The following is a 12,834-nucleotide window of genomic DNA, read 5'->3' on the forward strand; positions in this document are numbered from 1 at the left end:
GATCGGTTAACGAATCGTTTGTGATCACTGAACTGGCTGTAGGAAGGATTTACAAAATTGTCGCTGAGATGCTTATTAGCCTGGGTGATTAATCATCAATGTTTCATCCATGATGGTGATGGAGAATCTCTGTATGAACCTCTGTAGAACGTCCATCCATGGACGGAGACATTGCGATTATACAGTACATGTACTATGCTTACAGAAAGCAAGACACGCGTGTCGTCACATTTATCTAGAGTCTCCATCTATGGGCATCTTGTGGAGGAATTTAGGCACGATGGCAGGCCATTGCAATGAGTAGTACGAAGAGCAGTGAATCGTAATTTGAAATAATTTATTGTTGGTTTCGATTTGCATATTAATACACCTTGTCAGCGTTGGGTCCATACCATTGTGGACAACCGTACACTTGTTCTATTACCGAAACGGCGAGTCCATTGGCCAGCGCCTCTGTTATTTGGGGTGGTCAGTTCCGCTCGGCTATCAAGAAATGGCCACATTAGTACGTGCACCCCTGAATAACAAAGACCATTGTCAAGGACTCCTACTGCTGTAACATAACAATTGTACCATTGTCCACACAGTGCACAGAGCATGATGAAATCACCCGCCCGTTGATTATTCAATGCCTTGTATACACTGTTTAAAGGCTAATGTTTGATAATACATTAAATGCACAGGTATTTCAAATACGATCAGTTGTGCACAACGCATTTCGTATTTACAATGAAGTGTATAGCATTAGATATAGCAGCAAACTTGACTGAGGGTCGCTCTTATTATTCTAGTCTTCTCTAATTAGAGATAGGCCTGCTCTGGGATATCAGTTGGTTTATGGAAAGTTATACATGATAATTTTTACCGATAATTTTACACGATTCCCTACCATCTCTAGAATAGAGATAATCTCTGCATTGTCACTTACAATTATAATTTCGTAATTAGAGCACGATACGAGCTTCACATTTACACACGCATTCTATTTCAATATAATGAAATCTGAGATCGGTCCGCATAAGCAAGAGGAAACATCATTTCGATACAAATCATTCGATAGAGTTATAGGAAATGTTGTTCGAATATTTGTCATCAAGAAAATAATTGTTTCGCGCGTTAGCAGTAAAAAGGCGTTAGCCACACGTGCAGGGGCAAATTGAGCAGAAATCTGTAGCTACGGGACTCGGAGGCACGCAATATTATCCGTCTTGGCTATGCATGCACAAGTTATTGATGGACCATTTCGCCACGAATAAGAAAAAAAGTGCTTGTAGCGCTTTGGTGGTGTCTTAAAATGCTGTTGTTCTATCGAGTGTCAAGTCACTAGTTGTGGTCAAGGTATCTCCCTTCTTCAGTTGTTGCACGGCACTGTAACTATTAGCGTCAGCTGACCAGATGGAGTTCATGACTCTCTTCTCGTTCTCTCTCTCGAGATGTTTCACGCGAACTGTCAAGTGAACTGGATGTGAGCAGATCACGACAAGCAGCACACCAAGACCGACGAACACCTGAAAGAAGAAATGAAAATAACAACCTGTGAATTGGCTTATTTCCAGCTGCGATGTAGTTTGGTTCAGTTTGGGCGTGACAAAGATCCTAGTGAACCACGGAACCCAAAACCCAAATGATGATGATGACGATGAAACGACTGGATTGAACTCTCCAAGTTTTGGAATTCCGTACTTCTCCCTTCACATTTTGTTTTCTACTTACATAATACGGCTTGACTTCTGGCACCAGTTTGAGTAATATCAACAATGGGTAATGGCAGGCTCCAAAGATTGTCCCAATAAGTACAGTGACTGAAAACAGTCGCCCGAAAAACGCCTTTGGATAGCTGAAAGAAAGGACAAGTCTACGACTGAACAGTCGACACAGATATCGATGATAACTTGTTTTAAGGAATTGAACCCGAGGCGGAGGACCTTGGTTGAGTTACCAAGACACTCGAGGGTGGAGCTAAAATACAGTCCAAACCCGAGCCGACAGGCGAGGGTTTGGACGAAATTTTAGCTCCACCCGAGAGTGTCTTGGTAACTCAACCAAGGTCCGAAGCCGAGGGTTCAATTTCTATTCTAAAATACCTCAAACTTAAAAAGATAGGCCACGAAATAACTTGAATATGTGCGAATTTGGCAAATTCCATCCATCGCCTGCCCGGAGCGCCGGTAGCGCCGTTGTTTACATTATGTTACGGCAGCCCGTATAGGAAGTCCGGATCGGCTCGCTCAAGTGACGCTAAAATCCGCGCAAATGGGCTATTTGGAGCGTTTTTCTCAGCAAATATGTGTAGTGCTCATTAAAAAACTTAGGGTGGTTGATGCTTCCTTGGCTGATTTGTGTTTGAAGCAGTGTTTTGAGAGCCTCAAACTTCTGAAGTGAGCTGTGTGCATGGTTCCACATTTTAGTGCAACCCGAGGGAACTTTGGTAGAGCATCTTGGTTGCGTGTCCAAAACACTCCACTCTCAGAACGAGGCTTATGCATTTTCCATTTAAAAGTTGACTTTACGGTACCAAGGTATTTTAGAATATCATTCTAAGTATGGACTGCTGGTAAGGCAGATCATATTTGTGCGATGAAGAAGACGGCATGAGTAGACAAGGAGTTGATTACAGACACTAAAGTGGGGCATCGACCGTAAGTTGTGATTTTGGTCAGCTTTAGCTTCGTAGCGGTTATGGTAGCTTGCGGATGTTCGCTGGTACCTGCCACTAGATCGGATCTGCCAAAAGATGCACTCCGAACGCAGTAGATCGCCCACGTCCCTCCTCCCAGGAAGACCATGTTTATGACTACTATGAGTTTCTCGGGAGTCTACCCACGGAAGCACCACTACCGATGGGCTGCCGTTATCACAACCGTCAACTGGGTGTGACAAGAGAGAACAACTCCCACCACTGTTGTCCTATCTGAGGTCTCAGGTCACAACCGAAGGCACATGAGACACTGAGGTGGATATATGCTACACAGTTTGTATATGCTGTTGTATTAGTTAGGAATTCACATTTATATACGTAAACAGAATAAAGCAAAAACAACAGAGGGATAAAAGGAAGGAACAAGCAATGCAACGACAGTGGCCCCGGTGAAGTCGATTCATCTTTGACTTCAAGGCTTGGGAGTCCGAGTAGGATGGTCGTAAGAGAGGTGAGCTGGTGAGAGCCGGTAATATATGGAATGGCAAGAGGGTAGACGGTGTCTCGAGACAGAGGTCTGGGAAAGTGCTAGGGTGGTTAATGATGATAGTTTATGACCTACATGTGTCTGTGAGGTGTTAGAGACGCAAGGTGAGACAGTTCCCTTCCAGCTAGGTCTCTCCCTTCAGCCAGACATGCCCTAGAAGTTAATGAAGTTCTCAGGAAGTTTATTGATGAACGGAGTTAGTTGGTGAAGTCCGAAGCATGGTATTGTCGCATATCGATGCTTTGCCCCTCATCACATCGTGATAGGTAGTTTAGAACGGGCTTCGCCATTGTTAGCATAGTCATTGAGATGGTAGAACGATAGCCTATACATTTAAGGTAAAAACCAGAGATGTTCCGTTTTGTCAACGCACACAACAAGTTTGTTAATTCCCGCTACGATGCAACAAACAAAACCTTTGTTGCATGCGTTACCAAACTGGAATGCTGGGTATTAAACCGTGCATGTGTATCCGCATTTCTTCTCTTACTGCAATGACTTTCGTCAGAGAGGTCGAGATAGAAAGCGTGCAAAAAGAAACCGTTAAACTTATTCTCAAGTTAAAAGGATAGGCCGACTACTCTACTTCCGATAGATAGAACAAACGGCATGCTGACGCATACATGTACTTACATTTGAAATATATACACAGCCATAGTCGCCCAGGAGAAATAGTTGACGATCAGAAGGAGTAAGTCTATGGCATAGAGCGTTTCCTTGGCGCTGGCGAAAAGAGGGATGAAGACTATTCCGGCCAGGATGAGACCGAGGATGGAGGTGACTGTCACTGGGATGATGCTCCCTTTGAGGTGGATAATCTCATCTGTAAGTTGAGGTTATAGGTTTACTATGTGATGTGAAGTCTTTACATGTAACAGTGAGAGCAACTTGGTTCAGAAGTCGTGACATACAGCGCCTCCCTGCCTGCCAGAGATAACTCAGTGTTGTTTGATCGTTCAACAAGGATTTTCAACATCCTGGGATCACAGTGACCGGTGATCCACTAAGTACCCTCCCTTGACATCTGAAATGACTACGTAAGCCATAATCAAAGTCAATGTGATATAAGGCAGGCTTTGGGAGGTACCAGATAAGGTTCTTCCACTGACCAATAACATGTCAACTTCAAACTGGTCAAAGTGACAAAACTTTTCGCTTATCTTCAATTCAACGAGACGCCTTTTGGGCGTAAATATCGTTTAGGTTTGAAAGTGACAACCATCCTCAAATAGTGACTTGCGAGATTAAAGTTTGGTTGGACTAAGTGGGTCAAATCGTTCTTTGGCGTTTGAACTTACTGTCATCGAACTTCTTCCCTGTGTGCTTTCGTCGATGGTCCATACCAACGCCTATGACGGGAGCGAGAATAAGCAAGCAGATATGCCCGTAGTAGTAGATTTCCTCTCGATAAGCTGTAAAAGGGAAGGGAGAATCAGGTATAATGTGGTTAAACTCAGCAATTGACGCATGACTCTGATATTGCAATAGAATAGCACCACAACGAAATGGTAAACTTCAGATTTTTCGGTTTTTCTTTTTTCAAACTGACAGCCTGTGAACTTTAAAGAACATCCCGTTATATGGTAACATTCAATCTTTGTCCAAAAGAAGCCGGTTGGCCAATCGTTTGTTGAATACCATTGAAGTTACGCCAGCCAGAGCTACATCTTATCATGCACACGCTCTTGTCCTCAGCTTTTGCCCTTGATGACCTATCGAACTTTACCAGTACCGATCGGGTTTTCTTTGGTCCTCACCTACGGTTTCTGTAGTTAGATTAAATCTCATGGAGGCTATAAACCAGTTCTGAAGCTGAAGGACGGAGAACCACATCACATGGAGGATAAAGGTGGCAGTACACGTCACCCTGCAATAAGTCTCCCTCTCAATGAACAGGTTGGTGCCGCCACTCATGTTGCTGACCGTGGAGCGCCCATCATCAATGATCGGCTCGTCCACGTCTCCCGGTAAGGTCCCATTACGGATCGTCTGCCGGTAGATCTTTTTGCTGTTCATCTTGATGTGGCTTGTCTCACGAGGCCTGTACCGGTCCAAGCCAAACTCGCTCTCCTCTGTTCGAATCATTGAATGGAAGAAGAAGGTCGTTGCTATGGGGATCAAGGTAATACCCCCCATCACGAAAAAGATGTACTGCCGCGGAACCCAAGTGAAGTCGTTGATGATATACTGAAACAGAAAGGAAAACCGTGGATGTCCCTTGGTCTTTGCCTTTACCTTGCCAGCACATGGAACCGTTGAAGATTTCAGGAAAAGTCTTGTACGTCGAGTATTTGACATGCTATTGGATTGATTCACGTTTACAGGGCTGAAGTAAGACTTGAATATGTATCTTTCTAATCCGTTTTGTCAACGAAATCCTTTTTCGGTGCAGTCAAGCTTGATACAACAAAGCTTTCACTGCGTGCGATGACTAAACGGATAATTATCAAAACACGCCCGCTGTCTAGTATCGTGAATGCATGGTGGAAGTGAAGTTTCGTTCTTCATCGATCGTCAGCACGGATACAACGGTATTCATCCAACGAGGGTAGAGGTAAAGATGAAGCAAAAATGACTATGCTCACCTTTATGGCTAAATAGACGCCAGAACTGCTGAAGAAGCAGCCGACGATCACACAGATGATGGTACTTCTTGCCGAGTAGAAGTAGTTTGAAAGCTGAATGTTAGAGAGTAGGAGAACGAGACCACCGCTATGGACCAGCACTGTCCCTCCGTATAGAAGTAGGCTGAGATCTGAAATGGATTGGGGAGAGATGTGGAGAAAGACCAAGGTACAGGGACTGTTCAGTACACAGGTCAATTCACATTTGGGATCAGGATCGGGGGACGATTTATGAGTCGGTGCATCGATAACTTTCAGAAATGAACCAACTGGTGATCAGACAAACGTTTTTTGAAACCACATTATAGAAAAAAGAACTTGCGCCACGTTACCTATCAAGCTACCATCTTTCAACCGGGATTTAAACATGCATGCTTATCAACCGTTTCCAACTAAGGCTATGGGAATCTTCTGCAGTGCTTGTGGACAAAACGATTCAGACTCACCTTCAGCTGCGTATGCTATCATCAGGTTCCCGGCAATGATGAAGACACTGAAATCAACGAGAGGGCTTCTTTATTTGATTTTCATACTATGAACTTAATTGCAATGATTTGGAAATTCTTGACACCAGAAATATGTAAAAAGAGCGAGAATGCAAAACAAACAATTAATGAAGAATTACTACCGGTATCGTCTTTCTTTTCTTTATGTGTCAATTCATTGAAGACAGTTCTGAGCCAAGCGCGGGAAAACTTTGAGTGCTTCGGGTTGAACTCATCATTGGGTTAAGTTACTAGCACTTGACACTTTGGACATACCAGGCGTATGAACCATCTATGGGACTGAACCACATCATATGGATGGTAATACTTTACTAAGGGGAGACATGCAAACGTATCGTAGACGAGCTATTCTTTTCTTTCATCCAGAAATGGGCTAATTGACTTAATTAAACTTGTCTGATTCAGCAGTATTTCATATGATGAGATGAATTCGATGAACTGTTCAATCCATGTAGTGCACAGGTAAAAGATAGATATAGAAATATTAGGATACGAACTGATGAGAATGTGTTTTGGTTTGTGTTTCTACGCCCCACCAGGCTGTGGTTTGAACTCGGCCACATGGCGTTCGTCTTTTCAGTGGAATTGTCCCAATAACTCGGAAGATCATTACTGTAGTTGTTGGATTGGGTTTGCCAGTCATTGATAAAACAACAAACCATAAACCAAGTATTAATATGGAAATGCCGATGAATTAGGTTACGGACATTTGACGGATGACGTGATTATGGCGACAGCTGTAACCGGTTTGCAATAATGCACAACATAATATTTTTTATCACAAATTATGTATTGATATATGACATAGGTCTTAAAGTACTAGGACAATGTGCATAGGCTAATAAATCGGTGCGTTGTATCACACACAGCCACATGACAAATATCTGTCGATGGCAAAAGGACTCTGCTATCTCACAGAAAACCTGGGGCATCATGATATGTCAAACTGTTGAACAAACCAATACTTACATGCCAATGATCCTCACCAACCACGTGCCACAGACATCATAGAGAATACCAATGATCAAGAGCAGAAACGGCGCACCAAAGATGGCGGCCAAATAGATAAACACATACGTCTGCCACTCTTCCTCACAGCGGTAACCTTTCAAGGGGAGGATGCCGTACCATCCATCCTCACTGGTAATGGGAGACACCACAGCCATTGAAATGCCATTGGACCCATCTGGTGCAGGCAGTGCTGTGGCGTGCTGTCCTTCGCTTAGAGTCTCAAATAATGTTATCACGTCTGACCCAGTGTCATATTTGACATTGCCACCTCCGTCATCTTGGACATCATTGTTTCGTAATGTCCGTCTGTATCTTTGTTTATTAACATCATCTTCCACCATTAACCTGATGTCGCGGACTGTCAGCTTGATTGTGGCATTATTTTGAATAGATGACATGTTAACGCAGATGTCAGTGAACACCCCATCGTTCCGCAACACGTCCACAAGATATATCCAACCGAACATCACGCCGGACAACAACAACATTTCAACACAGCAGAAGATAATCCCCACCACGCGTTTGCAATTTCCGCACGCCATCTTGAACCTCATTGAGATGATGAAACAAACGTCTGAAGTGAATGCCAAATGGACCATCAAGTGAGATATCTCTTTCGTTAAACGACTCCCTTTGTTACCATTGTGCGGTCATTCCTGAAACAAACGGACGGGTTGAAAGCAATCCCTCAGTAGAGAAGCCTCCTGACGATGAGAAGTGGTGCGGCATGTCCTACAGACACAGCTATCGCTATCACCACATACATATCAGCTTGGGAAGAAATGTGATCACACAATAATTACCATATTTCAAAATATCTGTACATCCCTGGAACAAGATGGACCATGGCAAAATCTTACTCATTGCCACACTAACTTGAACATGTTGTATAAAAGTACATTGTATAAATAAGATCAACAGATTTACAACTGCGTTACATTGCACACTCGCTCAGAAATCGACGATGACTTATAACCAGTGTAGAGAAGAGAGAGTTCAGATGAGGCCTACAATCAGAGACTACAAACACGGAAAACATTACCCTACCTTTAGTGTGGATAAACAATAAAATGGCTCCACAAAGTTCGTACATTGATATCAATTTGACTGATAGCGATTTGGATCGAGTTTAATATGCCAGTGTATATATACCAACTAATGGAATTATGAATTGAACGTTAAAGGCGTGTGCACACTCAAGCCATTTAAGGAGCCATCGGAATCCACACCTTGTGACTCCATGTATCCTTCTCCCAGCTTTACCAAGCCCGGGTGATTGGGTTGACAAACGCCGTGTATCAGAAACATACGTCAAACACTGATGTGACAGTTCTCTCCTATTCAAGGCCTAGGTAAACAGGCCTGAAATAATATAAATGGTCATTAAAGCTATAGTAATTTATGCATATGCATATCTCATCTACACGGTAATTTTCTTTTTTGCCAACATGGTGGCAAATGTTAATTATTGTGCTCGAGAATAGGTCAGCTGGAAGCTATTGTGTCACCTCATCGTAATATGACATTTGATATAAAAGAGAATTTCTCATTGTGCTGAATAATACAAGCAGGCCTACATGTATTCAGAGTTTATTTGAAAGACACTGATGTACTTTGCTGCTGACGCTGTGTCTACCGGCCTATACTGAACTGACAGGGACCAAAAGAATATCGTAACGGTGTCTATAAATCCCAGACCTACCGATATAAAGCACGACAAATAAAATAAAAAATTCAATGGAAAGATACCGTTTCGACCCACCAGAACATCTTATGCCTATCTTGTGTAAACACGCCGATTGAACTTGCCTGGACCGAATATCAAGCCCCCACCCAGTTTAAACATGTCCCCAATCAAGTATCCTTTAGAATGAAAACATGTCATGGGCGTTTTGTTATTGTTGAAAGGTTGTGGTTTACATATCATTTGAATAGAGAAATCATTTATTTTGGCCTCATGAGATAAAGCCATTGGCCATTGCAAACCCATTATTTAACCCATTCATACACTCGAAAACTTTAAAATATCATACGGGTCCAGGAGATTTAAAGACAAACTGAACCCAAGTGTCACAAAACAAGGTAAAGTGTCGGACCTAGCGTAGGCCTTTAGCTGCGTGCACCAATTTATTATCTCTTTTGTCAACGAAAGCGACAAGCTTGGTTGTGCAGCGCAGCACAAACGCTTCGCCGCGATGACCCTGAGATGATAACGCATGCAACCGTTCTGGTTCACTACTGGTGCTGGGCAGGTTTCGCAAGTCTATCGAAGAGATACGAACGACGAAGTACTGATGTATGTATTCTATAGACGCTCCATGACTATTTCACCGATTCCTCTTGCAACTAATTTAGTATAAATGAGAACTTGCTAGTGTCAAGTAAGTGATAGCTCAAGACTTGATGACACCACAAACCCTCGTACTTCCTACTTGGCTGTCCGCACGGATTGCCCAATCAGCCTTTGTACCTGTAGAACCAAGCAGAGAAGGCAACTTGGAGCAAAGCTGTCACAATACCATACTTGTGATTGTTTTGGCTGATGACGAGCATCTTGCCAGAGAGTTCGAGAGCTACTAGAAGTTGTCAGATATCAACAAAGGTACTGTGAAGACGCTTCTTTAGCCTGTTGAAGGTTGCCTGTACAAAAGTCCTATATTAAGTATAATAGGCCTATCTGAAACAAAAGCACCAAACCGGGTAAATAGCGTCTCCACATTGTATCACAAGATGAGGCGGAATGGGAAAACCTACCTCGGCCAGATGCTTCACGTCTGCAGCAAAATGAAGGCTCGTCGAAATCATCGGGAAATATTTTAACGATAACATACATACATATTTTGACGCGACGGTTCAATTAATGTCATTTCGCCATATCTTTATTCAAACAACTTAAGAGTAAGAAAAGGTTATCAGAGGAATTCGAGAGGAATTTGGACACGTACTCATTGATAAGACCTTGGCAAAGACATGACAGTGGAGGAACAAGACATGATGGGCAGTCCGGCATGAGCCAACACCTGTACTGACTAGTAGGCGAGATGAGGAAACAAGAAGCAGCGAATCAGAATAACTGATATATACCATCAGCAGAGCGCTCATGCGCTGGTAGCCAATGCAACCTCAGTACATCACGGGTAATACGATCCCTTAGTTTTGTTATATCAGCAGTGTATGACCGGTGATCACGAGTATAATAATTCGCCGCTCCACGACTCTAACTTTCCTAAAGATGTTTCACTTGCATCAACTGGTGAGCAGTGTACAAAAGCCGATATGATCAGTGTTTCAGTTGGCTGACTGCAATCGTGTTGTGTGGGCACTCTCGTCGGACTACTTATTAGTTTGACGACGAGACTGTCGGGTCACAACAACGTGCATCGTACAATGTGGCCAGGGCCTGTACAACAGCAGAGATAAGACTAAGTGTCATGTCTTGTAATCCAAACAAGTCTTTCCTTATACTGAGAAGAATCGTGTGGTCCACTGTAAAACTAGCACCGCACATCCATGTCTATCGACCAATCATGAAGGCGGCCACGTCCTAATGTAAGGATAAATTCCCCGCTTCAGTTATGTCAGTCGAAAATGTAGGTAACCTGTATCAGCGAAGGTTAAAATGTAAACATGATAAAACAATCTTCAACAAAACAACACCTCTTTCGCATCATTTCTATAACGCTTGCCTCCTCCGATGATGTATAAATAAAAGTTAACAGCGAAATTATAAAACCAAATATTCATGACAGCAAACTGACCAATACCATAACGTAATCTCCAATAAACCTGCGACATATCATACATGGCGTCCACGGCCGGAATCTGGGCGCTGAAGTCATACATCCGGTACGGAAGTGATGTCACAATATAGGCCACGCTCACAAAGATCAACATGACGGTGAGATGCTGTGTTTCTTGTTGATGCTTCCCCGGTCCTTCTTTCTGTTGACTGGACTTGAGCCGGGCCCTTTCCTTGGAGGCCCGCCGTAGTGTCACGATGATGACGAGGTTACTGCCGAGAATGATTAGGAAAGGGAACACCGTCCCCACCAATACGTAGAAAAGGGAAGCCACGAGTTCCACTCCCCTGAGTGTTGAAAACACCATCACGCGTATACCTTTAAAGACAAGAAAGAGAACTATTCAAGTAATAACGTCTTCTGTTCCGTGCTTACTTTCTATTTCAATGAAACCTTTTCAGTGACTTTGTATGTTGAAAATAATGGTTTTACCTGTTTCAGGGTCCCGGATGTATCTATAGATATATAACACGTGCAAGTTGGCTGTCCCTATGATGAGGGATGATATGATGACCGTGACCTTTGCCCTTTTTGTGGTACACAGTCTCGAGGCAGCCATTGGTACCCTCACAGCTATGAGTCTATCAATGGACATCTCCGCGAGAAAGAGGCCGGATAGCATACTGCTCGTGTACATGAAATATAAATGAAACCTGAAATGAAACAAAACAATGTTGCTTGGTCTCCGATGAACATGTTAATTGCCTATCGGAGAGTATGATATGATTTCTTTTTGTCATAAAGACACCATTAACCACTTCCAACATGGACCTTTGCAGGACGGGGCATTTGAATCTTACACCAGAATCCTATGCGAATATTGTAAGAAAGCTGTCTCAACCCGGAATCTGACCAGAATCTTGTCAGAAAACTTGATGTAGGAAACTTGATTCACAACCGAGTCATATAAGAACTTTGACTGATTTAGATTATCGTCATGAGCCATGCTTTAGGAAGATAAGCGGAAAACGACGAAAAATAAAGACTACGGTATATACTACTTACTTATTAGCCAGTTCAGGATTTGTAATGAGACCATCCAAATATCCCGAGTAAAAGAGGGAGTAAAACCAGGTGATCTCAAGGAGCAAGATCGTGTCCGCCACAGCCATGGCGCTCATGTAGATACAGGGGGAGAGGCGGCGGTTGTGGGCCCTGTTCGCCACCAACACGGACAGGATGTTGCCAGGGATGCCGAGGCTACTTGCTAGGATCCAGGGATATCTGGATAAGGAGTCAAAGGCAACCTGGAGAAGGACAACTATCCTCTCATCCTGATGGCGTTGTGTAGGGCTCGTGAAGTTGAAGGATCCCATCATTTTACATAGTGTGACTTCCACTCTGTGTTAACACTAAAGCAAGTGGCAAGTCGAGTTCCCTCAGAGCTATATCATATCATGAGTGGACACTGAAGCCACCAGGTCGAGTTCCCTCAGAGCTAAATCATATCATGAGTGGACACGGAAGCCACCACGTCGAGTTCCCTCAGAGCTAAATCATATCATGAGTGGACACGGCAGTCATTGCTGCGCCAATGGTTATTTAGATGATTCAATTCAATCAGAATTATTTCAGTCGCCCAGAATTGAAACGATATTTATATCTTGTCAAGAATAGATGTTTATGTCAAAATGAATTTCTAACTCACCGATTCGAAATTTACACTTAATACAATAAAAGGAAAAAAATGAGACTAGATTTGCACGAA

General features: G+C 43.1%; 2 protein-coding genes across 5 annotated transcripts; both read right to left on the reverse strand.

Moving 5' to 3' along the window:
• Positions 1–318: 318 nt before the first annotated feature.
• Positions 319–11,733, reverse strand: LOC135499934 (equilibrative nucleobase transporter 1-like). Of its 4 annotated transcripts, XM_064791002.1 has the most exons (11): positions 11,559–11,733; positions 10,081–11,444; positions 7,285–7,982; positions 6,256–6,302; positions 5,771–5,940; positions 4,943–5,372; positions 4,484–4,597; positions 3,819–4,008; positions 3,261–3,338; positions 1,714–1,837; positions 319–1,508 (listed from the first exon to the last, which is right to left on the reverse strand). In XM_064791002.1, exons 3-11 carry the CDS (start codon positions 7,923–7,925, stop codon positions 1,290–1,292), a joined length of 2,013 nt encoding a protein of 670 aa, XP_064647072.1. In that variant the 5' UTR covers positions 7,926–7,982; positions 10,081–11,444; positions 11,559–11,733; the 3' UTR covers positions 319–1,289. The 4 variants fall into 4 exon arrangements, with proteins under 4 accessions (XP_064647072.1, XP_064647081.1, XP_064647067.1 ...); XM_064791011.1 differs by lacking the exons at positions 10,081–11,444; positions 11,559–11,733 and adding an exon at positions 8,556–9,352; XM_064790997.1 differs by lacking the exons at positions 10,081–11,444; positions 11,559–11,733 and adding an exon at positions 8,374–9,352.
• On the reverse strand, positions 10,969–12,445 carry LOC135483841 (growth hormone secretagogue receptor type 1-like). Its single transcript, XM_064764889.1, has 3 exons — positions 12,132–12,445; positions 11,559–11,779; positions 10,969–11,444 (listed from the first exon to the last, which is right to left on the reverse strand). The coding sequence occupies exons 1-3, from the start codon at positions 12,443–12,445 to the stop codon at positions 10,969–10,971; spliced, it is 1,011 nt and encodes a 336-aa protein (XP_064620959.1).
• Between the last annotated feature and the right edge of the window lie 389 nt (positions 12,446–12,834).

This window comes from Lineus longissimus, chromosome 2 (genome assembly GCF_910592395.1).
Source record: "Lineus longissimus chromosome 2, tnLinLong1.2, whole genome shotgun sequence".
Lineage (NCBI taxonomy): Eukaryota > Metazoa > Nemertea > Pilidiophora > Heteronemertea > Lineidae > Lineus > Lineus longissimus.